Raw genomic sequence first — 26,466 nt, forward strand, 5'->3', positions numbered from 1 at the left:
CTTGATACATTGAGAGGAAGCCACATGCACACATCTGGTGTCAGAATCGAGTTTGTTTTTCTCTATACTAGCCCATTGTGATGATGACAGTTGTGATGTAGAGACCTCTGGTCTCCTAGGAGCCCCTGAGGGGCCACCATGGCCTGCACAGTCTCCTGACGAAGGTTAATACCACACATGCAGTGGGCTGTGCCCTGCACCCCACCCCCAGAGTCATGCCATTGTGGGCAGCAGGACAGTCCCTGGGATGGATGACCTGGATCCCTTAGCCATCTTTGTCCTGTTTGAGGAATGGGGCCATCAAACAGAGAGCCATCAAGATGGTCAGGCAGGTGTGTGCACGGGGCAGGTCTTTGAAGCCCGAGACAAGGACTCGCCTGCCATTCACTGGGGCCCGGAACCAGCTGGTCACGTGTTTGGGGCGGGTGTCCTGCTGGGGCAGTGTGGCAGAGAAGGAGTTGCAGTGGGAGGGTAGTTCTTCAGGGACTGGGGGAGTTTTTCTATTTTCTTATGACCTCCTCTACATTCCCTTTTATTCTATTTGTACTGGGGGTTGAATGGGGTCTTGCTGAATGTCTGGGGGACCCCGTGAAGTTGCTCGCTCTCCTTGAAGCTGCAGTCATCCCCTCTCGGCCTCCTGAGGTCTGGGGTGACAGGCCTGCGCCACCGCACCGGCTTACCTCCTCCGCACTCGTCTAATTATTTCCTTCTCTGATGCTGTTCATTTCTCCCAGTGGCTTCACTCTTGGATTCTCCATGGCAGAGGGCAGAGGGCTGAGGGCTCAGGCCCCTGAGGCTAATGTCTTAACCTGACCCCCACCCCACTATAGTCAGGAGGCTCCTGTCTTTTACACTTGGCTCAGCATTGTGTGTGTGTGTGTGTGTGTGTGTGTGTGTGTGTGTGTGTATGGTACTAGGGAAGGAACCCAGAGGCTTTCTACCTCTGGGCTACACTCCCAGACCTATTTTCTATTTTATTTGGAAACAGGGTCTCACTAAGTTGCTGAGAGCCTCACTAAGTAGCTGAGGCTGGCTTCGAACCTGCGCGATCCTCCTGTCTCAGCCTCCCAAGCGCAGGGATTACAAGCGTGCACCACCACGCCCGGCGGGAGACTCCTGTCTTAATGCATCTTTGGTCTCTTCAGCTTGCAGGTTCTCTCCAGGGGTGCCCACCATCGAGGACAGCATGGCCTCTGAAGACATTACAAAGCTGGCAGAGACCCTGGCCAAAACCCAGGTGGCTGGTGGACAGCTGAGTTTCAAGGGCAAGAGCCTCAAACTGAACACCGCCGAAGATGGTGAGTCCCGGGCTGGTGGGCCCTGGCAGGGCAGGATGGGGAGCGCAGGGGAGAAGGGGAGCACCTGCTAGTTGTCAGCCCCGGAAGCACATTGTCTCCACTTTTTCTCCTGGCAGCTGTGTGAGGTAAATGTTATTGGACGTATTCTAGCAACGCGACCCTAAGTTGCCTGGGTGGGGCTCGTGTAGAGTACTTCCTAGTATGTGTAGTGCCTGGGCTCAGACCTCAGCACTGCGGAAAAAACTACAACGAAATGATGCCAATAATTTTCTCGCGCGCATGCATGAGTGTTCTGCCAGTGCATCTTCTTGCAGTGGGCAGCGTTCGCTTGCTGCTTGTCTCACGGGGAGGGGTGGGAGGTGATGACAGGCACACTCAATGGCCGTCCCGGGATGCAACCCCTGGCTTCTGGTGCCCTTCCCACCCCTGCCTTCACCCCATGGCCCAGGTGAGAATATCTGGGAATATCTTCTGCTTTCTTCAGAGCTCAGTCACTGCTGAAGGTGCATTAAAACACATGCTGAGCAAGGCGTGGTGGCGCACGCTTGTAATCCCCGCCCTTGGGAGGCTGAGACAGGAGGATCGCGCAGGTTCGAAGCCAGCCTCAGCTACTTAGCAAGGCTCTCAGTAACTTAGTGAGACCCCGTTTCCAAATAAAATGTAAAAATAGATCTACGGGTGTAGCCTGGAGGTATAAGCCCCTGGGTTCCATCCCCAGTACCACACACACACACACACACAATGCTGAGCCAAGTGTGGAGGCGCACAATTTTAATCCCAGCATTTGGAAGGCTGAGACAGGAGGATCACAGTGTTTGTGCACAGCTTCAGCTCCTACTTAGTAAGGACCTTTGCAACTCAGTGAGACCCTATTTCTTTTTCTTTTGTGGTACTGGGGATGGAACCCAGAGGCACTCTACTCCTGAGCTACACCCCCTGCCCTATTTTTTTTTTATTCTTTATTTTGAAACAGGGCCTCACTGATTTGCAAAGGCCCTCATTAAGTAGCTGAGGCTGGCCGCAAACCGAAATGCTGGGATTACAAGCGTGCATTACCATGCTCGGCTTGAGACCCTGTTTCAAAATAAAGAATAAAAAATAGGGCTGAGATGTAGCCCTGAGGTAGAATACACCCGGGTTCAATCCCCAATACTGCAAAAAAACAAAACAAAAACAACACTGTCTAGCTGCTCAGGAGGCTGAGGCAGGAGGATCACAAGTTTGAAGCCAGGCCAGGCAACTTAGTGAGGAGCTGATACTTATTGGTAGGTAAAGCTCATGCCTGTCTTTCCATTCTGGGCCAAGCCTGACTGGCACTTATGAACCCTAGATCCCTTGGCATCTGGACGTGAAGGTGCCTGCTTCAGTACTTGTCAGGCTTCTTGGAGCTCAGGTTTGACCAGGAGAACTGGTTTGGACTTGTCTGGTTGCCCTGGTGAGCAGCCACCCTCCTCTCCCCCAGGCCGCAGGCTGCTGGAGTCTTGGGTTGCTAGGAGCACCAGGATGCATGTTCCTAACGTCTCCTTAGGGCCTCAAGACAGAGAGTTGCTCACTGGCCTTGCGTTATCCTTGTGCAACACAGGCGGAAATGTTGCTGCTTTAAAATGAGGAAAAGAAGCCAGGTAGTGGTGGCGCACGCTTGTAATCCCAGCATTCGGGAGGCTGAGACTAGAGGATCACGGTTTCGCAGACAGCCTCAGCTACTTAGTGAGGCCCTCTGCAACTTAGTGAGAACCTGTCTCAAAATAAAGAATTAAAAATAGGGCAGGGGTTATAACTCGGAGGTTAAATGCCCCTGGGCTCTTTCCCCAGACCTGCAAAAAAAAAGAGAGAGAGAGAGACTTAAGGGACTTAAGTAACTTGTCCAAGGTGACACTCCTGATCAGTAGCAGAGCCAGGAGTTAATAGAGCTACAGCCAAGTTTTCATTGCTGTGCTTCCAAGTGGACATGGAGCTCAGTCAGTAAACATGGTTTCGCTCTTAAATGCCATTTATGGAACACTGCATCAGGCCAGATATTTAGTTTCATACAAATAGTATCTCAGTTACCCTTTTTTTATTTTTTATTTTTTTTTTGCAGTACTGGGGATGGAACTCAGGGGCATTCTACCTCCAAGCTATACCCCCAGCCCTATTTTTTATTCTTTATTTTGAAACAGGGTCTCAGTGAGTTGCAAAGGGCCTCGCTAAGTAGCTGAGGCCGGCTTTGAACCTGCACAATCCTCCTATCTCAGCCTCCTGAGTGCTGAGATTAAATGTGTGCTCCACAGAAACATTTACATATAAATAGATAGGTAGATAGATAGATAAAATGGGAGCTGGAAAATAACTGCCAGTTATTTGTTTCTGGTTGTGGGCCTTTAAGGGGCATTTCCTTATCTCTGTATCTAAGTTTACTCAATCATAAAGTAGATGTAGTAATAATTACCTTACTAGATGCTGTGGGGAATGTATGAGTTGATATGTGTAAAGCACACAAATTAATGTTCCGTGCTTGTCCTGGGGGACCCAGTAGTAAGCACAGCAGAGAAAGTCCCTGTCCTCACAGAGCTGGAGACCTAATAAGGAAGATGGTATTAGAATCATTACATGATGATCAAGTAACCACTTAAACCAGGGTGAATGTAGCAGGCTGCAGGTGAGAGACCCAGGGCTGCTGGGGCCTGTGGGGAGGGGTTGGCCCGGCCTGAGAGGCTAGGCAAGGGTTTCTGAGGAAAGGATGCTGCCGTGGGGTTAGAGAAGTGTGTCACAGGCCCCCTGCTTGGACAGCTACACCCCCAGCCCAGTTTTATTTTCTTTGTTTATTTGTTTTTGGGGTACTGGGGATGAAATGCAGGGCCATTCTGCCTCTGAGCTATACCCCAAGTCCTATTTTTCATTCTTTATTTTGAAACAGTCTCACTGAGTTGCAGAAGGCCTCATTAAGTAGCTGAGAATGTCCTTGAACCTGTATCCTTCTGTCTCAGCCTCCCAAAATGCTAGGATTACAAGCATGCACCACCATGCCTGGCTCAATTTTATTTTTATTTTATTTTATGTTTTGTGGTGCTGGGGATTGACCTCAAGGGCATTCTACCTCCAAGCTATACCCCCTGACCTATTTTTTTATTCTTTATTTTGAAACAGGGTCTCATTAAGTTGTGGAGGGCCTCATTAAGTAGCTGAGGCTGGCCATTAACCTGTGATCCTTCTGTCTTAGCCTCACAAGCACTCTACCACTGAACAACATGACACTTGGTTTCTATGCTTTTGAACCTTGTTTTATATGTGGGTGTGTTTTTGTGAGAATGTATAAAATATTTGTAAAATGCCATCAGACCAAATACTATCAGATAACTTCTTTCTTTCTTTCTTTCTTTCTTTCTTTCTTTCTTTCTTTCTTTCTTCCTGCCTTCCTGCCTTCCTGCCTTCCTGCCTTCCTGCCTTCTTTCTTTCTTTTTTTTCTTTTTTTGGTACTGGGGATGGATCCCAGGAGCATTCTACCTCTGAGCTACACCCCCAGCCTTGTTTTTATTCTTTATTTTGAAAAAGGGACTCACTGAGTTGCAAAGGGCCTCACTGAGTAGCTGGGGCTGTCCACAAACCACGATTCTCCTGTCTCATCATCCCAAATGCTGGGATTACAAGTGTGTGCCACCACGCCCAGCTAAGGTAACCTCATTTTTCAATTAATAGTATGACATAAATACTTTTCAAGTTTAAAGGGTAAAAAGCCTGTGTCACCATTCATAATGGCAGTAGGGTAGCCGTGTAACGCAGCACAGTGAACTAGCCTCTCTCTTGATGCACATTTAATTGGTTTGGAGTTTTCATTATAATACAGTAGCATGCAAACACCCACACCCAAGGCATTTGGCGAGGAAGGCCTTTGTGTTGGCGGCCTGCGGCCTCTAACTTGCTCCAGCAGCCCTCCTTGGCCTGGCGTGCATCTATCCCTGGAGGCTGCACACCTACCATCCAGCTGTTTTTGCTGCAAGAAGCCAATTGATCCTTTCTCCTAAGCCTTTTTACATGCCTTGTTTTAATGCTCAGTGCAGAGGAATTGTCTGCGTAGCTGTGTTCCCTGCAGGGCTGTAAGCCTGTCTGAGTCTCTGGGAGGCAGCCTGGCATGCCGTAGGTGCACTGTAAGCCTTGGAGTGGATGAAGGACTGGTGGTTGCCAAGCTCTCCCCTGCTCCAGCTGTTCCTGACTGCAAAAGCCTAAGGTTCTGTTCTTTGGTCCTGGGCAGCTAAAGATGTGATAAAAGAGATTGAAGATTTTGACGGCTTGGAGGCCTTGCGCTTGGAGGGCAACACGGTGGGCGTGGAAGCGGCCAAGGTCATCGCCAAGGCCTTAGAGAAGAAGTCGGAGTTGAAGGTGAGATCTGCAGGGTAGCGGCCGGCTGGTGGAGAGGCCTGTGCTCACACTGCCACAGCCCTGCTTCCGTCCACACCTTCCTTGCTGCCTCCCACAAGCTCCTCCTCATCTGGACACCCCAGATCACACAGCACTGGCGGGTCCTTCCTGCTGCAGTGAGCATGTCCTTAGACGGCATTGGGGTGCAGGAGGTTTATTGGGGTGACCTCTGTTAAAGAAAACTGGGGAGAGTCTTCAGAGCACATTGTAGGTTTGACCCCCTGAGAAGAGGATGCAGAATTTGCCGGCAAGAGCCTCGGGGTGAGACTTCTGACAATGCTGGCTCGTTATGGCCAGGCCTCAGCTCCCGTGCTATGGCCACAAGCACCGTTGACTGACTACTCCTTTAAGAAGGCGGAAGTGGGCGCTTTCTTAAAGGTTAGATCCAGGCAGTGCCCCTCTTTGGCCAATACAGATCAGTCATATCACAGTATTCCCAAACTGGGTTCCACTGGCTGACAGCTGGTGAATATGCAACTGGCGACTGGGGACACTTGTCTCTTAATGTATACGGAGCTGAGCCGGACCTGGTGACAACTGTAATCCCTGTACTTGGGAGGCTGAAACAGCAGGATCACAGATTGCAGGCTAGCCTCAGCAATTTATCAAGACTGTTCCAAATGAAATAGAACAGCTGGAAGCAGCAGGTAATCCTAGTACTTGGGAGGCTGAAAAAAGAGGATTACAGGATGTGGCCAGCCTCAGCAACTTTGTGACACCATCTGCAACTTAGTGAAACCCTGTTTCAAAATTTAAAATACAACAGGGTTGAGCTAAAGCTCAGAGGGATGCTTCTGGGTTCAATCCAGTATCGCACACAAAAAAGAAGAGCCAGGCGTGGTAGCCCATATCTGTAATTCCAGTACTTTAGGAGGCTGAGAGGGCAGTGGCAGGTTTGAGGCCACCCTTTGCAATGTAGTGAGACTCAGCAATCCAGCGAGACCCTGTTTCAAAACAAACAAAAGGGCTGGGCTGGGGGTGTATTTTTAGAGGTGGAGTGCCTCTGGGTTAAACCCCAATACCATGGAAAGCAAAAATAAAAAGGGTTGGGAGTATAACTCAGAGGTAGATTGCTCCTGTATTTAAAAAAAAAAAAAATGTACAGAGCTGGGCTTGTATTGGGCTCTTCTCTATTTGTCTGTGTGTGTAGTGAGGTGCTAGGGGTTGAACCTCTGAGCATTCTGCCTCTGAGCTATATCCCTTAGCCCTCTTTATTTTTATATTTTTACTTTGAAACAGTGTTTCATTAAGTTGCAAAGACCTTGCTAAGTTGCTGAGGCTGGGGTACACCTGCCATCCTCCTCTCTCAGCCTCCCAAGTATTGGGATTGTAGGCATGCACCGCCAAGCTGGGCTCCCTTTGTCATTTAATCTTCACAAGGACCCAAGTAAGAGACTGAGTCATGTATCTATTTTCTTTTGTAATTTATTTTTTATTTTCCTTTACCCTAATGGGGATACCTTTTTCTGTTTTTCTGTGGTAATGAGTCTTGAGCCCAGGGGCTCTTTGATGACAGGCAAGTGCTCTACTATTGAGGTACACCCTCATCCCTTTACATTTCTTTCTTTATTTAGAGATAGTATCTTTCCTTTTTTTTTTTTTTTTTTTTTTTTTAGATAGTATCTTTCTAAGTTGCTCATATTGGCCTCCACTTTGCAATCTTCCTGTCTCAACCTCCTGAGTTGCTGGTATTACAGGTCTCTGTCTCTGTCCATTTGTTAAGTCAAGGGACCTGGGGCTCAGAGGGGCTGATTGAGTCATGCAAGACCATACGTAGGTACATAGCCAGGCTGCTCGTCACTGGCCAGGCCCAGCATTCTGCAGGCCTTACCACGGCCTCTGAAGTTGATTCCTCATGGTCAGCCAAGGCCTTGATACTTTGGCCTCCTGCCCTCGCCTGTGCTGAAGAACTTGGCCTGCCTGCCACCTGCCAAGAGCAGGAATGGAGGCCTCAGGCCATGGCAGAAGTGGTTTTGGAATCGCAGGCTTGGGTTCAGATCCCAGAGTCCGCCAGCTGGGGCTTGCAACCTAGGCCCGTCCCATGCCAGTCCTTCCGCTCATCACATTTGTGTCTGGGAGCTTCTGAGGCAGAGTCCGGAGTCCATACTGTGGCTCTCAGGCTGTGCCTGCCTCGTTCTGGCCCCAAGAACCCAGGTAGAGATGCAGCTCAGCAGACCAGTATGGTCCCGCTGAGGGTCAGCTTTGTGAATGAGCAGCTGTGTTAGATGTGAGAATTTTGCTTCAAAAAACAATTTTCCAGCCAGGGACAGTGGTACATTCTTATAATCCCAGCTACTCAGGAGGCTGAGACAGGGATTGGAAGCTTATTCTAGCCTGGGCAATTTAGCAAGAATAAGTGAATAAATAAAAGCCTGGGATGTAACTCACTAGCAGAGCACTCCTAGGTTCAATCTCTAGCACTACAGAGAAAACCCTGTAGCGTGGGTTGCCCAAGGCCACTGGGCGAGGCCCTGCTTCTGAGTTTTCCTTTAGGCTGCCTGCGAGGGTCTCCAGCTAACTCTTCCTTCCTCCTGTACAGCGATGCCACTGGAGCGACATGTTCACGGGGAGGCTGCGCTCCGAGATCCCTCCAGCCCTGGTAAGGAAGAGCTGCTCCTTCTTCAGACCGAGTGTTGACAGGGTAGAATGGAGGGAGCCAGGGGGCAAGGATTCCAATGAGAGGAGGCGGACCTGAGCCCAGGGACTCCTGGGGTCTTTCCTGCCACTCTGGGCTTACTTTCCCATGGCCGCCCTTTCTCTCATGCCGCCACTTCCCTGCACCTGGGGTCCTGCCCCCTTACGACCTCCGAATGTACGTCTGTCGTGGCTGCCCCCTCTGTGGCCCCATATTCTCCACACCACTGCTAGTGCTGTGGTCCTTGTCATGGCGGCGCCCTCTGCCTCTGTGTTTCTGGGCTCCAGATGGCTAAGGCCGGGTACCCCACCCCTGAGGATGCACATAGACCTGCTTGTGCCGAAGGGGCCTCTCAGAACAGCCAGGCTGCGGGGGGCAGTCGCCACCCCGGGCTTCCCTTCTGACGGGGCTTCCAGCAGGCAGCTGGGCCATCCAGGCTGACAGGTCCTGTGGTCCTAGGGAAGGGCCCTCTGTGGGGGCCTCCGTGAGGCCCTTGGAAAGTTGGTGAAGTTAGTGCCCAGCCTGGAAGGGTGACGGAGACCCTGTCGGGCTAGGATCCTGAAAGCAGCTGAAGTAAAATTCATGTGGGAGGCGAGGAGAGCTTCCTGCTGCCCCCTTGCTCCTTTGTGTTCGTTGGTTTTTTTGAATTTTAGGATTTAATTTGCTCAGTCCCTAAGGCGATTAGTATCCTTAGGTGGGGGCTGAGAGGACCTGGGGCTAGGGGAGGGCAGATGTGGGAGGAGGGCCCAGGAACAGCTTGCCTTTGTTTCTTGGCCTAGGCGGGGCCCCTGCTGCCCCGTTTCTCCCAGGGACTGTGATTGACCTCAGCCCTGTGGTGTCTCAGTAGAGCTCAGCATCCCCCTGCTGAATCTCATTCTTGCCGCCTCCATCTACCCAGGAACTCTCCGAAACTCTGGGGGCATTGGTAGGGGTCTGACTCCCTCTCAGGCACACCTAGGGAACCCCAGCCTCGGGAGCCCCCCGCCCCTCTGGGAACAGGCTCCTCTGGGCCGCTTGCTGCCTCAGCCTCCCTGCCCTCTTTTGGGTGGGACATCTTCCCTCCTCGAGCAGGCTCAGGGTCCTGCTCTTGGCATGGGCTTCAAGGCTCTTGCCACACTTGAGCCCTCGCTTGCCTCCAGGCATGCAGCCTGCTGCTTCAATCCGGAGTCTCTGCTGCCTGGGATCCTCCCATGTTGACTGGCTCACTCCCATGTGGCCTTAGTGCAGATGCCACCTCCTACAGGGAGCCTTACCTGACCACTCCCCACCCAGAAGCACATAGACCCCACTCAGTGGTGGTCAAGGGCCTCCAAGGTTTCCAGTATGGGAACATGATTGGGAACTCTGCTGGAGAGCCCACGTCTGCAGTTCCCTGCTGGCCTGGGTGCCCCCCAAGCCAGGGCGCCCAGAAGCTGCAGGGAGTGGGCCTCTGTGAGACTGACCTGAGCTCTCTCTGCCCCAGATCTCCCTGGGGGAGGGGCTCATCTCCGCCGGGGCCCAGCTGGTGGAGCTGGATCTGAGTGACAACGCATTCGGGCCTGATGGCGTGCGTGGCTTCGAGGCCCTGCTCAGGAGCCCTGCCTGCTTCACCCTGCACGAGCTCAAGCTCAACAACTGCGGCATGGGCATCGGAGGCGGCAAGGTGGGTGTGGGCCCTGTGTAGTCCCTCGCGTCCACGTGTCGGGTGGCGCTCCCGCCGGCCGCCGTCTGGGGCGGTCCCCGGTGCTCTTCTCTTCCAAGGAGAAAGGCCTCCAAGGCAGCAGCTATGCCAGTGGAGAGGAGTCCAGGAGGGCGGGGTTGCCAAGCAACCGCCACCCGCTCTCACGTTGGCTTGGCAACGCGGCGGCAGTACTGCTGGGTAACCTGCTTCAACCTGCTGGCTCTGCACAACGCAGGGTGGTGTGTCCCTGAACTTACTGTTTTTCGGGACGGCTGGCAGAGCCATCGAGGAGGAGGAGCCCAGAAAGAAAATGTGCTGCTCTGCCGCCATGGTCGCAGCTACCTTTATTCCCAGACATGGCCTTGCTGGGGGTGCTGCTGTCAGGGAGCCAGGCTGGAGAGGAGCTCGTCCGCGTCCCAGAATGTGCACTAGGGTCAGCCCTCCTCATCCCATAGCCCTCCTCATTCCTTTACACTGAGAATTGAGAAGCTGTGCCTGTCCACACCCTGCCCGCCTCCCACTTACTCTGATCAAAGGGAGAAGACACCTGGGGTCTGGCACAGTGGCACATGGCTTGGGAGACTGAGGCAGGAGGACTGTAGGTTCCAAGCCAGCATGTGGTAACTTAGTGAGACCCTGTCCCAAAAAAGAAAAAGTGCTGGAGGTATGGCTTAGTGTAGAACACCTGGGTTCAATCCCCAGTACCACCCAGAAGGGGGAAATAAAGGAAGGAAAAAGACACAAATTGCTAACAGGGATTGGGGGCATCTTTGTGAAGATGTTTACCCGCATTATACTGAAGGGTAGGTGAGTAAAGGTCACCACTGACCAAACATGGGCTTGGAAAGACAGCGCCAAGCAGCATGTGGCGTGCCTGCCAGTGGGCGCATAGCGAGTGTGGGGGCACGCCACTTGAACCTCCGTCCATTCAGATCAGCAGGAGGAAAGGGAGGGGAGACCACAGTGTCAGGCTGAAGAGCCAGAGCGATCACCTCTGCCCCATGGGAGGGAGAGCAGGGACATGCCCCAGGCTTTTCCCAGCATGCACAGTAAGCTTCCATGTATTAAGATAATATTAAAATGGCCAGCCGGGCATTGTGGCTCACACTTGTGCTCCTAGTACTTGGGAGGTTGAGACAGGAGGATCTGGGTTCACCGCTAGGCTCAGCTACTTAGGCCCTCTGCAACTTAGTGAGACCCTGTTTCAAAATCAAGAATAAGTTGGGCATGGTGGCGCACACTTACAATCCTAGCATTTGGGAGGCTGCAACGGGAGGATCGCGGTTCACGGTCAGCCTCAGCTGCTTAGTGAGGCCCCTTGCAACTCAGTGAGACCTGGTTTCAAAATAGAGAATAAAAAATAGGGCTGGAGCTGGGCATGATGACGCACGTTTGTAATCCCTGCGCTTGGGAGGCTGAGACAGGAAGATCGCACAGGTTCGAAGCCAGCCTCAGCTACTTAGTGAGGCTCTCAGGAACTTAGTGAGATCCTGTTTCCAAATAAAGTATAAAATAGGTCTGGGAGTATAGCCTGGAGGTAGAAAGCCCCTGGGTTCCACCCCCAGTAAAAAAAATAAAATAGTCCTGGGGGTGTAGCTTGGAGGTAGAATGCCCCTGGGTTCCATCCCCAGGACAGGGGAAAAAAAAATCAAGAATAAAAACTAGGAGCCGGGGGTGGTGGTGCACACTTGTAATCCCAGCGTTTGGGAGGCTGAGACAGGAGGATCACAGTTTATGGACAGCCTCAGCTACTTAGGCCCTTTGCAACTCAGTGAGACCCAGTTTCAAAATAAAGAGTTAAAAACAGGGCTGGAGTTGTAGCTTGGAGGTAGAATGTCCCTGGGTTCCATCCCCAGTACCCCCCCCCCCCAAAAAAAAAAATGGCCAGGCTTGGTGGCACATGCCTGTAATCCCAGTACTGGGGAGGAACAGGAGGAATGCAGGTTTGAGGCCAGCCTTGACCACTTAGCAAGACCCATTTTCAAAAAAACATAGGGCTGGGGGTGCGGCTCATAGGTAGAATGCCCTGGGTCCAATCCCCAGTACCCCCAAAAGATATATATTGGAGTTGATGGTTGTAGCTCAGAGGTAGGAACACCCTTGGGTTCAATCAAACAAAACGCCTTCGTTCCTTCAAGCCAGAGATTCTTCAGCTAGACGACGGCAATCTTGGCCGTGCCCCCAGCAGCTTGGCAGCAACTGGGTGTCCTTGCCACTCTGGGTGTCTCCTCCTCTTCCTTCAGCAGCACTGTCTCCCAAGCCGAGCTCCCGGGTGGCTGGGACCCACAGCGGAAGGTGCAGGGTGCTGGGGGGTGAGGTGTGTTTTCAGTTCTGGGTCTCCTGCTCTGCCACTGGTGGAGGCATGGGACCTTGGAGAGCACTGCAGAGGCGCTGGGACAAGGCCCCTGTCACGGTCCGCACTCTCCCTTCCCCATAGATCTTGGCAGGGGCGCTGACCGAATGTCACCGGAAGTCCAGTGCCCAGGGCAAGCCGTTGGCCCTGAAGGTCTTTGTGGCTGGCAGGAACCGCCTGGAGAATGATGGCGCCACGGCCTTAGCAGAGGCTTTTGGGGTGAGCTATTTCTTTCCATCCCCCGACCCCAGACTGATAGAACTGGGTGTGACCCCCAGAGCCTGTCCTCAGCTGAGAGGCTTTGGTGAGCCCTCCCTCCTGCTCATCCCGCGGTGGGCCAGGACTCACAGAAGGGTCCGCCCTCTGCCACAGCCAGAAGGCTGAGCCCAGAGCATGAGACTCCCGTACCATAGCAGGGAGGGCTGGCCACGCTGCGCGGGCTTCAGCATCAGGAGAGCTGGGCATAGCAGATGCCCTGATGGCCAAGTGCTGCGCCTGGCGCTCAGTTGGCCTGTCCCCGGCTCCCCCCACGCCCAGGACTGGTGAGGCCCAACGGTGAGCTCTGTGCTCCGCCTCACACTCTGTACCCTCTGTTCTTGACTTAACTGTGCCCTGGGCAAATGGTGTGCTGCCAGCTCGCTCAAGCCAGAGATGCATCCCCCGTAGTCCGCAACTTAGAGTGGTCTTTTGGCCATTGCAGAGACCTGCCTGTGTCTCACTGGCCTTGGCTGCAGAGGCCCCAAAACACAGAATTCACCAAGCTAAGACACCTCTTTCCTGGTTGCAGACCACCTCCTTCAGAGCTGTGTGGCCCTGGGTGCAGGCCTCACCTGCTCCAATGTCTAGTTTCCCTGTGTGGTTGGGTGCCCCAGGAGGTCGTCGAGAGAATCACATGCAGCCGCGCCCAAAGCAAGCTTTGAGATCTGTCCCCCAGCTGCACAGGCGGCCCCGCTCGGTGCTGGCGGCAGCCTTTCCCCGTCTTCCCCACAGTCACCCTGCTCCCGTTTTCTGCCCTGCAGATCATCGGGACTCTGGAGGAGGTGCACATGCCGCAGAATGGGATCAACCACCCTGGAGTTACAGCCCTGGCCCAGGCCTTCGCCATCAACCCCTTGCTGCGAGTCATCAACCTGAATGACAACACTTTCACGGAGAAGGGCGCAGTGGCCATGGCGGAGGTGGGTTGCGTGGTGGTGGGGGCTGCGGCCTGCCTTTCCTTCACTGGTGGGGCTGCCCTGCCTCTGTCCCCATGGTGTGCACTCCACACTCACTGCACGTGTCCAGGACGGTCACATGGCCACACTGGTGTCCATGCTGCCCAGTGGCTGGGGCTGGTTTTGTTCTCATCTGACTCATCAGATGTTGTTGATTCGGTGCCATTTGGACCAGTGCAGGCCGCACAGGTCATGCTCTCAAGGAGACCCTAGTAGTTCAGGGAGGGAAAGAACCCATTGTGCAATGCCATGCAGGATCTGCGCTGCGTGCAGGAGTTGCCTGGTACTGAGCCTCTGAGTGGGCCTCCAGGGTGGACCTGCTGCCAGGGTGTTACAGAGACAAGTGCAGGCACTGGGGACGCGCAGGGCGCAGTGCACATCAGACCCGGGCTCCTGGGAGGGCTTGCGATTTGGCTGAGCTGGGCAGGACAGGTGGACTGTTCTCTGAACATAGGAGCGGGAACCAGTGTTTGAGGCCAAGGGATCAACCGAATGTAGAAGGCCCAGAGACTCAGGAAGAAGCCTTGCCCAGTTGGTCCTAGTGTGAAATGACCAACATTTTCACCTAGTGTGAAGTGATTCAAGGGGTGTTGGAGGGATGGAGGAGCGGGAGATAAAGCCTGTAACCTTGCAACTCCTCTATACCATCCATACTGTAAGAGGGAGCTATAGAAAGCATTAGGCAGTGTTGTGATATGATCAGATTTGTGTTTTAGGAAGAGTTCTGCCTAAAACATGGGGAACAGGGTGGCAGAGGTTTACCTAGGGTCCCAAAGGCCAATAAGAAGGTGACGAGAGGAACTGATTAGAGGCAGAGGAGGCTGGGCTTGGACACAGAAGAGAACAATGTGTAGGTGACGGGTCGGGCTTGCCAAGGACTGGCTGTACCCTAATCCTGGACCCTTGCTTCCTCCTTGCAGACCCTGAAGACCTTGCGGCAGGTGGAGGTGATCAACTTTGGAGACTGCCTGGTGCGCTCCAAGGGGGCTGTTGCCATCGCAGATGCCGTCCGTGGGGGCCTGCCCAAGCTGAAGGTGCCAGCCTTCTGTTTTCCCGCCCCCAACTTCCCAGGGCTGAGATGCCCTATACCCAGGGGTTCCTGCTGTGGGTGGGAGCAGGGAACCTTGGGCCTGTACCTTGGCCCTTCCACTTTTGTGATTTTGTGCAAGTATCTTAATCTCATGAAGTTTCTTCATTTAAAAATGCGAGCCAGACATGGTGGCACACGCTTGTAATCCCAGCATTTGAGAGGCTGAGACAGGAGGATCGCGGTTCTCAGACAGCCTCAGCTACTACTTAGGCCCTCTGCAACTCAGTGAGACCCTGTCAAAATAAAGAATAAAAAGTAGGGCTGGGGGTGTAGCTCGGGGGCAGAATGTTCCTGAGTTTCATCCTCAATGCCAAAAAAAAAAAATGGGGAAAAAGCCAGGTGTGGTGGCACACCTTGTAATCCCCGCACTTGGGAGGCGGAGACAGGAGGATCACGCAGGTTTGAAGTCAGCCTCACTGGCTTAAGGACCCTGTTTCCAAATAAAAATATAAAATAGGTCTGAGAGTGTAGCCTGGAGGTAGAAGGGCTTCCAGGAACCCCAACACTACAAAAAAAAAAAAAAAAGAGAAAGCCAGGTGTGGTGGCATACGCTTATAATCCCAGTATTTGGGAGGCTGAAATGGGAGAATTACAGGTTCGAGGCTAGCCTCAGCTATTTAGTGAGGCCCTCTGTAACTTAGACCCTGTTTCAAAATAAAGAATAAAAAAAATAGGACTTGTGGGTATAGCTTGGAGGTAGAATGCCTCTGGGTTCAATTCCCAGTATCGGGAAAAAAAAAAATGGGGAAAAGAAACCAGGCATAGTGGTGCATGTTTATAATCCCAGCATTTGGGAGGCTGAGACTGGAGGATCACAGTTCACGGACAGCCTCAGCTACTTAATGAGGTACTTTGCAACTCAGCGAGACCCTATTTCAAAATTAAGAATAAAAAATGGGGCTGGGGGTGTAGCTCCCCCTGGGTTCCATCCCTAGAACAGCACCCCCCACCAAAAAAAATGAGAAAAGGTGCCAGGCATGGTGATGCAATCCTGTAATCTTAGTAGGAGGCTGAGACAGGAGAATCGAAGGTTTGAGGACAACCTCAGCAAGTAGTGAGACTCTCACCAACCTAGCAAGACCCTGTTCCAAAATAAAAATTAAAGAACAGGTGTGTGAAGCCAGGCGTGGTGGCCCACATTTGTAGTAATCCCAATTTTGGAAGTTTGTGACAGGAGGATCGCGGTTTGAGGCCAGCCTCAGCTACCCAGTGAGGCCCTCAGCAGCTCAGTGAGACCCTGTTTCAAAGTAAAGAATAAAAAATAGGGCTGGGGGTGCAGCTGGGAGGTGGAAGAAATCCCTTGGGTTCTCTATGCAGAAAACCATGGAGGTCTACCTTGCAGGTAGAGTGTCTCCAGGTTGATTACTACTGCCACACACGTGAGTGAGTGAACGGGAGCGAGTGGTGGGCGCGCTTGCGATCCCAGCACTTGGGAAGCTAAGATAAGAGAATCACAGGTTCGAAGCCAGCCTCTGTAACTTAGCAGGGCCTTCAGCAACCTAGTGAGACCCTATTTCCAAATAAAAGTTAGAAGGGCTGGGGACGCACACAGCTTGGAAATAGAATGCCCCGGGTTTAATCTCCACTCCACACGGAAAATGGAGGGGCGGGACTGATGAGCGCCCTCGTGCTGTAGTTAGGCGAGCGTACTTTGTGTCTGGCACATGTTTGGGTACATAGCGTTTGTTTGTTTGTTTGTTTGTTTGTTTGTTTGTTTGTTTGTGGTATGGGGATGGAACCCAGAAGTGTTCTATCTCCAAACGACACTCCCAGCCCTGTTTTTTATTCTTTATTTTGGAAACAGGGTCTCATTGAGTTGCAAAGGGCCTCACTGAGTAGCTGAAGCTGTGTGCGAACCCAGATCCTCCTGTCTCAGCCTCCTGAGTGCTGGGATTACAAGTGTGTGCCACCACCCCCAGCCATAGCGTTGTTTTGTTTTTGTTTTTCTTTTGCAGGTCTGGGGATGGAACCCAGGGACATTCTATCCCTGAGCTACACCCCCAGCCCTATTTCTAATTATTTTATTTTTTATTTTATTTATTTATTTTTTGGTGGTACTAGGGGGTGGAACCCAGAGGCTTTCTACCTCCGGGCTATACTCCCAGACCTTTTTTTTTTTTTTTTAATATATATATATATATATATTATTTGGAAACAGGGTCTCACTAAGTTGCTGAAAGCCTCACTAAGTAGCTGAGGCTGGCTTCCAATCTGTGTGATCCTCCTGTCTCAGCCTCCCAAGCGCGGGGATTACAAGCGTGCGCCACCACACCCGGCTTATTTTATTTTATTTTGTTTGCGGGTCTGGGGATAGAACCCAGGGGCATTCAATCTCTGAGCTACACTCCCTGCCCTATTTTTTATTCTTTATTTTGAAACAGGGTCTCACTGAGTTGCAAAGGGCCTCACTAAGTAGTTGAGGCTGTCCTCAACCCGCGATCTCCTGTCTCAGCCTCCCGAATGCTGGGATGACAAGCGTCTGCCACCATGGCCAGCTTCTACGGTGGTTTTTTTTTTTTTTTTTTTTTTTTTTTTGGTGGTGGTGGTGGTACAGGGGATGGAACCCAGAGGCCTTCTACCTCCAGGCTATACTCCCAGACCTTTTTAATATTTTATTTGGAAACAGGGTCTTTTAAGCCAGCTGAGGCTGGCTTTGAGCCTCACGATCCTCCTGTCTCAGCCTCCCAAGCCGCGGGGATTACAAGCGGTGCGCCACCACGCCCGACCTTACGGCGTTATTTTTTACTGCTGCTTTCTTCTTTCTCACCCCTCTGCCTGGTCTGGAGGACAGGGCCTGCCCTGTCTTCTCTTGAAGTGATCAGCTTGAAGGTAGGACCTGGTCTCTGGCCCATGTTTCTGTCGGTCTCCATTTCTTCTTCTCTCTCTTTTAGGAACTGAACCTGTCATTCTGTGAAATCAAGAGAGACGCCGCCCTCGCTGTTGCCGAGGCTGTGGCAGACAAGGCCGCGCTGGAGAAGCTGGACCTCAATGGTAGTCGGGGTGGGGCAACCTGGGCACAGCGTGGGAGCGGGCCCTGGCATTCTCCTGACCCTCGGTCCCCTGAGCAGGCAACACCTTGGGAGAGGAGGGCTGCGAGCAGCTGCAGGAGGTGCTGGACAGCTTCAACATGGCCAAGGTGCTCGCGTCCCTCAGGTAGGGGGCTCCGGGGGTGGGCTTGGAGGGCGTGGGTCAGGTCTGCCTTTGTCCATCCAGCTCGATTCACACAGAACTGTTGCCTGCGCTGTTCTGTGCCAGGCCTCATGTTTGGCACCAGGTGAGATGTCAAGGTTTCTGACTTGTAGAAATGACTAAGCTGTGGTGTGTTCAACAAAGGAATCTGGGGGCGGGGCAGGGCCTTTGAGGCCTTCAAGAGCTGATGGAGGGCTAATGTTCAATGGGATCCTGAGGTGGCAGTGAGTATGGACGACAGACAGGCTGGGGAGCACCTGCCGGGATGTGGGATTGTCCTAAGAGGGCGAGTAGAAAGGATAGACTAGCCGGGCGTGGTGGCGCATGCTTGTAATCCCAGCATTTGGAAGGCTGAGACCAGAGGATTGTGGTTCGCGGACAGCCTCAGCTACTTAGTGAGGTCCTCCGCAACTTAGTGAGACCCTGTTTCACAATAAAAGGGGTGTAGCTTGGAGGTCAAATGCCCCTGGGTCCCATCTCCAGACCTGCACACACACACACAAAAGGGATGACCGATGGCAGCAAGGGGCCCCGGGCTCTGCCCAGCCACCGCGGGGCGGTGCTGCCTTCCACAGGGTCACATTCCATGGTGCCCTTGGCCCCAGCCCATCTGCCTCTCCTCTCTGTCACACACTTGGTCATATGTCTTCAGGGCCGGGCCCAGCTTGCTGCTGGGAACTGGGGACTCAACAGTCGGCCGAACCTCCACTCTGGCTCAGGAGAACCAACAGCTTTCCCTGGGCTCGGATCTCCTATGTCCCCTGCCCCGTGGCCATAGTTTCCTATAGCAACTGTAGATGGCTCTGCCTGAGCATCTCAGCCTGGGCAGAGCCTGTCAAGGCTCTTCCTTCTCTCTGCCTTTGAGTGGGACAGGGGCTCCTTTGGAATGGCGATATTGTCTGATTCTATAAGCATGGGCTTAGCTAGGTGAGCGCCATGCTCCCTGGTGAGCCTCATACCCTGCCTTGGGCACGGTGTGCCCTCCTGCCCACTGGGGTCCCCTGAGCCAGCAAGGGCTGCTGGGTGGGGAGGGTCTGCTTTAGCCACCTCCTCTCTGCAGTGATGACGAGGGTGAGGATGAGGAGGACGAGGATGAAGAGGAAGGAGAAGAGGAAGAGGAGGAGGAGGAGGAGGAAGAAGAGGAGGAGGAAGAAGAGGAGGAGGAGGAGGAAGAACCAGAGCAGCGAGGGCAGGGTGAGGAGTCTACCACACCCTCAAGGAAGATTCTGGAGCCTACCAGTGGGGTGAGTCTTTTGCTAGGATCAGAGCCCTGGTCCCCTGGAATCTCAAAGCATCTTCACAGGGTAGGGAACGTGAAATCTACATACACTCAGTAGCTTGTTCTATTTGTGTGTGTGTGGTACTGGGACTTGAACCCAGGGATATTCTACCTCTGAGCTACACACCCCCAGCCTTTTTTATTTTTTGTTTTTGAAACAGGCTCTCATTAAATTGTAGAGAGCCTCAAGAAGTTGCTGAGACTGGCCGCCGCGAACCTGTGATCCTTCTGTCTCAGCCCTCCAAGTATTGCAATTATAAGCACGCACCACCACTCCCAGCTAGCTTCCAACTTCTGATTGCATGCTTCTGAATTAAAAAAGAGACAGCCATTCCACTGAGCTAATACTTAGCTATATTTGTATTTAACCCGTATCTTACCTATTGCTTATTTATTTGTAAATTATAAAGTGATTATAGGAGCCAGGCATGATGGTGCATGCTGGTAGTCTCAGCATTTGGGAGGCTGAAACAGGAGGATCATGATTTGTGGAAAGCCTCAGATACTTAGGCTCTTCATACCTCAATGAGACGTTTCAAAATAAAGAATAAGCTTGGCATGGTGTTGTGAGCTTGTAATCCTACCATTCAGGAGGCTGGGGCAGGAGGATCGAGGTTCATGGGCAGTCTCAGCTAAACTTAGTGTGAGGCCCTTTGCAACTCAGTGAGACCCTGTTTCCAAATAAAGAATAAAAAACAGAGCAGGGGTGTTGCTGGGAGGTAGAATGCCCCTGGGTTCCATCCCAAGTACTGCAAAAAAAAGAATAAAAATTAGGGCTGGGGGTATAGCTTGGAGGTAGAATGCCCCTGGGTTCCATCTCCAGTACTGCAAAAAAAAAAAAAAATTAATAATAATATACAGATAACTCGCCCCTGGGTTCAATCCTCAGCACCACCAAAAAAAAAAAAAAAGTGATTAGGACATATAATGTTACCATACATGCTTGTGGTGAGGCGTACTGGGAAAGGAACCCAGGGGCCTTCTACCTCTGGGTATACCCCCAGGCCTATTTTATTTTTTTATTTGGAAACAGGGCTTCTCTAAGTTGCTGAGAGCCTAAGCTGCTGAGGCTGGCTGCAAACCTGTGTTCCTCCTGTCTCAGTCTCCCAAGTACTGTATTACAGTGTGTGTCACTATTCCCAGCTACATGCCTGTTTATATTGTTGTACATACATATTTCTAAGATAATAGAATAAGAAAGTAGGCATAGGAGAAGCCTTCTCATCTACTGGTGGCTTACTCTGGTGAACCTTAGGGAATGTATTGTGGAGATTGGCAAGGACTGTGGCCCATACGTGGTCTGACACACACTCCCCCCGGCTGGCCTCGTTGGCGCTTGGACCCCAAAGCCCCAGATCACTCATTTGTGTTCCCTCATAGATGGAGGGACCAGAACTGCCCACGTTCCTGTGGAGTTGGGCTGGCTTTGTGGGTTCTGGAAGCAGTTAGATGGCGAGGTGTTTCTCGGTGTCAATGTTTTGTTTGACCCAAGTTACCTGCTGGTGCTTGGTGGGGTTATGTCAGCCTGTGCGCTTCATGTCTCACCTGGGATGCTGCACAGCCTGGCAGAGATCCAGTTGGGGTCCTACGAAGGTGGCTTGTCTCGGGCCCCAGAGGCTCCTGCCAGCTGGGGCCAGCACCTTTGGGGAGTGGGCAGAATCACTCTGGACTTAGACTTGACTGGTCAGAGTGAGGGGTGGCTCTTCTGGGAACAAGAATGGGCACGGGGCCTGAGGAATCAGGGAGTCTGCAAGCCTCTGTTCCCTGTGCCGCCCTTCCCTCAGGAGCCCGTTCCTGTGCTGTCCTCCCCACCTCCTGCAGAGGTCTCCACCTTCCTGGCTTTCCCGTCTCCAGAGAAGCTGCTGCGCTTGGGACCCAAGAGTTCCACGCTGATAGCCCAGCAAGTGAGAACACACCCTGCAGCCCGGCCTGTGCCTGCAGCCTCCTGGGGCCGCCAGACGGGAGGGACAGAAGAGCACGGGAGGACGCTGGCTATGGGGGCTTGGCCTGTCGTGCCCAGCAAGAACTAGAGCTGGGGATTTCCTCACGACCCTTCACATGCATGCCTTCCCCTAGGCCACGCCAGGGCCTCTGCGGAAGGCCTGTGGAAACGCAGGGAGGCAGATCTAGCTCCAGCCCCGCATGTTGTGTTGGTTGGTTCACCCATTCAGAGATTACCCAGCACCTGCTTTCTGCCAGACACTGTACTTGGCATGATTTTATTCAGTCTTCTCAGCAACTTAAAATGTAGGAATATAGGCCCTGTGACTTCTTTTTTATTTTTATTTTTTCTGGGAGACGGGGCCTTGCTCTCTTAGGCAGGCCCTAAACATCTGGGCTTCAGCGACCCTCCTGCCTCAGCCTCCCAAGTGGTTGGGATCACAAGCAAGTGCCACTGCTCCCAGCCTGACACTCTTACCCATGAAAACATCACAGCAGAGAGCCTGCTGAGTCTGCTGGATTCCTCCTCCTATCTGTCTGTGGGCTTTTCTCTCACTTACATGAGAAATGAGATGGTATAGTGTAACCTTCTTGTGTGTGGCCTTCTCCTTCACACCCCAGTGGGACTTCTCATGCCCATGGATCCCAGTGAGTGGACTTGACACTTGAAAGCAAACCGCTGCTTCTACACTTTAGTGTTTTTTCTGCTTCTCTTCATTGTCAGGGAAACGGAAGGGCGCATGTGGATATTGTCTACGTTCTGAATATTTGTTTGTTTTGATTTTTTTTTTTTTTTTTTTTTTTTTTTTTTTTTTGGTACTGGGGATGGAACCCAGGGACATTCTGCCTTTGAGCTACACCCCAGTCCTATTATATTTTGAAACAGGGTCTTTCTAGGTTGATGAAAGTCTCACTACTTGCTGAGGTGGGCTTCAAAGCTGCAATGATACTGTCTTAGCCTCCCAGCTACTGGGATTACAAAAGTGCACCACCATGCCTGACGTTATTTTTTTTTTTTTTTTAAGACAGTGTCTCACTATACCTACCCTTGAATTTGCAATCCTCCTGTCTCAGTGTCCAGAGTAGTTGGAATTACAAATGTGTGCTATCTTGCTAAGTTGCTGAGAGCCTCACTAATTTGCTAAGGCTGCTCTTGAACCTGTGCTCCTCCTGTCTCGGCCTCCCAAGTGCTGGGATTATGGAGGGATGGACATAAGCATGTTTAATGCTCACTCATTCGTAGCTATACACGTGCCATGGGGGCCAGACTCCAGAGGCAGCAGGGTGGAGCGAGACTGTCCTTGCCCAGCAGGTCCCAGGTATTGCCAAGGCGACTACCTGCCAGAGACAGAACCCAGGCACATTTGCATCCGTATGCCAGGCCCTGGCTCTGTGACAGGCACTGTCTCTCATGCCCCCAGACTGACACATCTGACCCGGAGAAGGTGGTCTCTGCCTTCCTGAAGGTGTCCTCCGTGTTCAAGGACGAAGCCGCAGTGCGGACCGCAGTGCAGGATGCCGTAGGTAACGTGGGCCGCTAGGGCTGGGCAGCTCCCCCACACCCGGGACGCTCATGGGCCCCAGGTGGCCCCTCTCCCCCCACGGTGAAGTCACTCCTCTCATTCTTCTGTCAGGCTCTCGCCACAGGGAAGGCCGGATGCTCTCTTATATTTTGCAGTTGGGGAAACTGAGGCCTTTATCAGCGCCATAGGGTTGTATACAGTTAGAACTCAGGCTGGGTGGTCTCTGTGCAGGGCCCCACAGTCACATCTGCAAGGCCCTGTGGCCACACCCTGTCAGGGGTGAGAACTGAACCCTCGTGCCACCTGGGAGCCTCTGCACACATGCGGTCCTCACATCTGGAGGTCACCTCCCAGAGGATGCCTGCTTTACCTCGCCATTCATAAGGCTTGCTGGGATCTGTGAGTCACCTCCCCCAGCCCGCCATCACCCTCTGCTGATCACTCCCCAGTTCCCTCCTGTCTGGCACCTGTCACTGTCCACATTGTTACTATCTGTCTGAGCCTCCAGATGTGGGCCAGATGTAGCTAGGCAGAGAGGAGAGAAAGTACCCTGCAGGTGAGGGCCCAGCTCATGGCGAAAGAACAGAATAGACACACCTGACAAGCCGGGCATGGCGGCATACACCTGTGATCCCAGTACTTGGGAGGCTGAGACAGGAGGATCTCAGGTTCGCAACCAGCCTCAGCAAGTAGTGAGACTCATCAACCTTGAGGGACCCTGTTTCAAAAAAAAAAAAAAAAGCTGGGTGTGGTGGTACACGTTTATAATCACAGTACTTGGGAGGCTGAGACAGGAGGATAGCAGTTTGCAGAGAGCCTCACTAAGGAGGTGAGGCAGCCAGGCATGATGGCACACTTTTTTTTTTTTTTTTTTTGCGGGTTTTGGATGGAACCCAGGGATATTCGACCTCTGAGCTACACCCCCTGCCCTATTTTTTATTTTTTATTCTTTTTATTTATTTATTTATTTTGGTGGTACTGGGCTTCCTGGAAACCCTTCTACCTCCGGGCAACACTCCCGGACCCATTTTATATTTGGAAACAGGGTCTCTTAAGCCAGCAAGGCTGGCTTCAAGCCTGCACAATCCTCCTGTCTCCACCTCCCAAGCACAGGGATTACAAGCATGCACCACCATGCCTGGCTTATTCTTTATTTTGAAACCAGGTCTCACTGAGTTGCAGAAGGCCTCACTAAGTAGCTGAGGCTGTCTGCGAACCGTGATCCTCTGGTCTTGGCCTCCCAAATGCTGGGATTACAAGCGTGCACCACCACGCCTGGCTGACGCACTAATCCCAGCATTTGGGAGGCTGAGACAGGAGGATTGCAATTCGGGGAGAGCCTTAACTATTTAGGCCCATTGCAACTCAGATCTGTTTCAGAAATGGAAAGACTAAAAAAGAGGGCTAGGGGTGTAGTTTGGAGGTACAATGCTCCTGGGTTCCATTCCTGGTATCAAGACAAAAAAAAGAATAAAAACTAGGCTGGGGGTATAACTTGGAGGTAGAATGCCCCCGGGTTCCATCCCCAGTACTGCAAAAAAAAAAAAAAAAAGGAATTAAAAAATGGGCCGTGGGTGTAACTTGGAGGTAGAATGTCCCTGGGTTCAATCCCCTGTACCACCAAAAAGGAAAAAGAAACACCTGGCACTTCTTTCCTGGTTGGTGTAGAGGGCAGCTCTGGCGAGGCAGCACCCCTGGAAAGAGGCCAGGAGGAAGCAAGGCTGATGTGAGTCTCCCAGTCTCCTTAAGAGCCCGGTGTGGGTGTCTGGGAATGAGAGGCCTGAATTCTACTTCCCAGAAGAGCTAGTGCAGGCCTGCAGGTCCCTCTACCTGGGAAAAACACCTGAACCGTCCCCTGGGGTGGCCTCACTTGCTCAATCTCGGCCCCTAAGGGAGGTGGGGTTGTTCCCACATGGGTTTTACATGTGCAGGGGGTTAGGACTGATACATGGAGCCCTTCCCATGTCAACTGCCCCTTGGTCTAGGACATGTCTATCATCCTCCTGATGGGGCAGGGGGCAGGGTCGAGGCTGGTGCTCCAGGAGCCCGGAGTGCCGTCTCCTGCCACCTGCACCTCTGTCCCCTACCCCTGCAGATGCCCTCATGAAGAAGGCCTTCAGCTGCTCCTCCTTCAACTCCAACACCTTCCTCACCAGGCTGCTCGTCCACATGGGGCTGCTCAAGGTGAGGCCAGAGGGGGAGGCTGCCACTGCCACGCCCACACCCCCTTCGTTCCTCAAGTCCTGCTTCCCCGTACTGTCCTGAGGCTGGGACTGTGGAAACCACTGGGAAGTCACGAAGGGTCTCATCGGGCCTCAGCCACGGGGCTCTATCAGTGGTCTAGGAGGTGGGAATCACAGCCCCCCTCCCCAGATGACGTGGGAGCTCATCCACCTTTTTGATGTTCCCCTTGCAGAGTGAAGACAAGATCAAGGCCATTGCCAACCTCTATGGCCCCCTGATGGCGCTGAACCACATGGTGCAGCAGGACTACTTCCCCAAGGCCCTTGCACCCCTGCTGCTGGCGTTCGTGACCAAGTGAGTGGGGCCCGTACAACCCTCTCCATCGGCTGAGGCTTCCCCGGCCTCTTACGGGGTGGGGCCACCAGGGTGCAAAAGGCCGAGGAGCTGGCTTCCGCCTCCCTCGCAGCACTGTGAAAGAGCAGTGCTGGCGTGGTGGTGCGCGCTTGTAATCCCAGTACTAGGGAGGCTGAGATGAGGGTGCAGGTTTGTAGCCAGCCTCAGCTTCTTAGGCCCTCTGCAACTTAGTGATACTGTTTAAAAATAAAGAATCAAGCCAGGCGTGGTGGTGCACACTAGTAATCCCTGTGCTTGGGAGGCTGAGACAGGAGGATGCTCAGGTTCAAAGCTATCCTCAGCTGGCTTAAGAGACCCTGTTTCCAATTAAAATATAAAATAGGTCTGGGAGTGTAGTCCGGAGATAGAAGCCCCTGGGTACCACAAAAAAAGAAAGAAAGAATAAAAAAAATTAGGGCTGGGAATTTAGCTTAGAGGTAGAATGCTCCTGGGTTCCATCCCCAGTACTGCAAAAAATAAAAAATTAGAACAATTGAGTCTGGTCCATAATTGGCCTCCCCAGCTGGGAAGGAGACGCTCTGGAGCCAGAACTCTCGCACCCTGAGAAGTCACCACCCTCACTGAGCTTGTTCCTTACAGGCCCAACGGCGCCCTGGAATCCTGTTCCTTCGCCCGCCACAATCTGCTGCAGACGCTCTACAAGGTCTAGACTCGAAGCTGACCTCTCCTGGGCTTGCGACAGTGGCCGGGGGAATCGGACGTACTGAGCTGCAGCCCATGCCCCCTTGGATAGGACTCTGGCCACACAGGCAGGGAGGGTCTTTGTCTCATGTGTCGTGTAGGTCCCAAGTATGTGTGTGGTGTGTGTGTGCCTCCTGTCGTGTGGGGCTTTCACGTCTCCCTGCTGAACTGCCCCTGGTCTGCCCTGGCAGTTGGCCCCTGGGAAAAGGGCTGTAAGCTGCTTTGCCATTAAACCCACTGCCATCTGGGGGCGCTCTGCTAATCTGTGCCTCAGGCCTGAGCCCCTGGTGGCTGCCCCCCACCAGCCTTCCCCACCTCTTAGGCTGACCAAAGCCTGGCAAGTTGCTGTCCCCGTACTCTGGCTCTGTGTCGCGGTGGAGCTGCTCCTCCTGGCCTGGGCCGCAGCGACTGCCATCCCCCCACTCATACTGACTGTGCTGACTGCCAGCCAGAGCCTGCCAGGAGCGGGGCCGCAGGGTTGTCAGCAGAGCGCAAGAGCCCAGCCCCATGCCACATGGACCAGAGGTGGAGCTGCGGGCCCACACCAGGTGGTCTGGAGCAGGGGCTACCATGGCCAGTGTGGGCTGTGCCAGAGGGGCACCTCGGGCCT

General features: G+C 52.8%; 1 protein-coding gene across 1 annotated transcript; it reads left to right on the top strand.

The window, feature by feature from the left end:
* Nucleotides 1-247: 247 nt before the first annotated feature.
* On the top strand, nucleotides 248-25,824 carry RANGAP1 (Ran GTPase activating protein 1; the record flags this gene model as incomplete). The annotated part of the gene is made up of 16 exons (XM_080705224.1): nucleotides 248-332; nucleotides 1,146-1,298; nucleotides 5,527-5,654; nucleotides 8,233-8,292; nucleotides 9,791-9,970; nucleotides 12,426-12,560; nucleotides 13,361-13,519; nucleotides 14,476-14,589; nucleotides 17,537-17,636; nucleotides 17,714-17,798; nucleotides 18,895-19,078; nucleotides 20,898-21,017; nucleotides 22,476-22,578; nucleotides 24,673-24,761; nucleotides 24,994-25,115; nucleotides 25,755-25,824. The coding sequence occupies 16 exons, from the start codon at nucleotides 248-250 to the stop codon at nucleotides 25,822-25,824; spliced, it is 1,887 nt and encodes a 628-aa protein (XP_080561350.1).
* Between the last annotated feature and the right edge of the window lie 642 nt (nucleotides 25,825-26,466).

Source organism: Muscardinus avellanarius (genome assembly GCF_963383645.1).
Source record: "Muscardinus avellanarius genome assembly, chromosome: 11".
NCBI classification, from domain to species: domain Eukaryota; kingdom Metazoa; phylum Chordata; class Mammalia; order Rodentia; family Gliridae; genus Muscardinus; species Muscardinus avellanarius.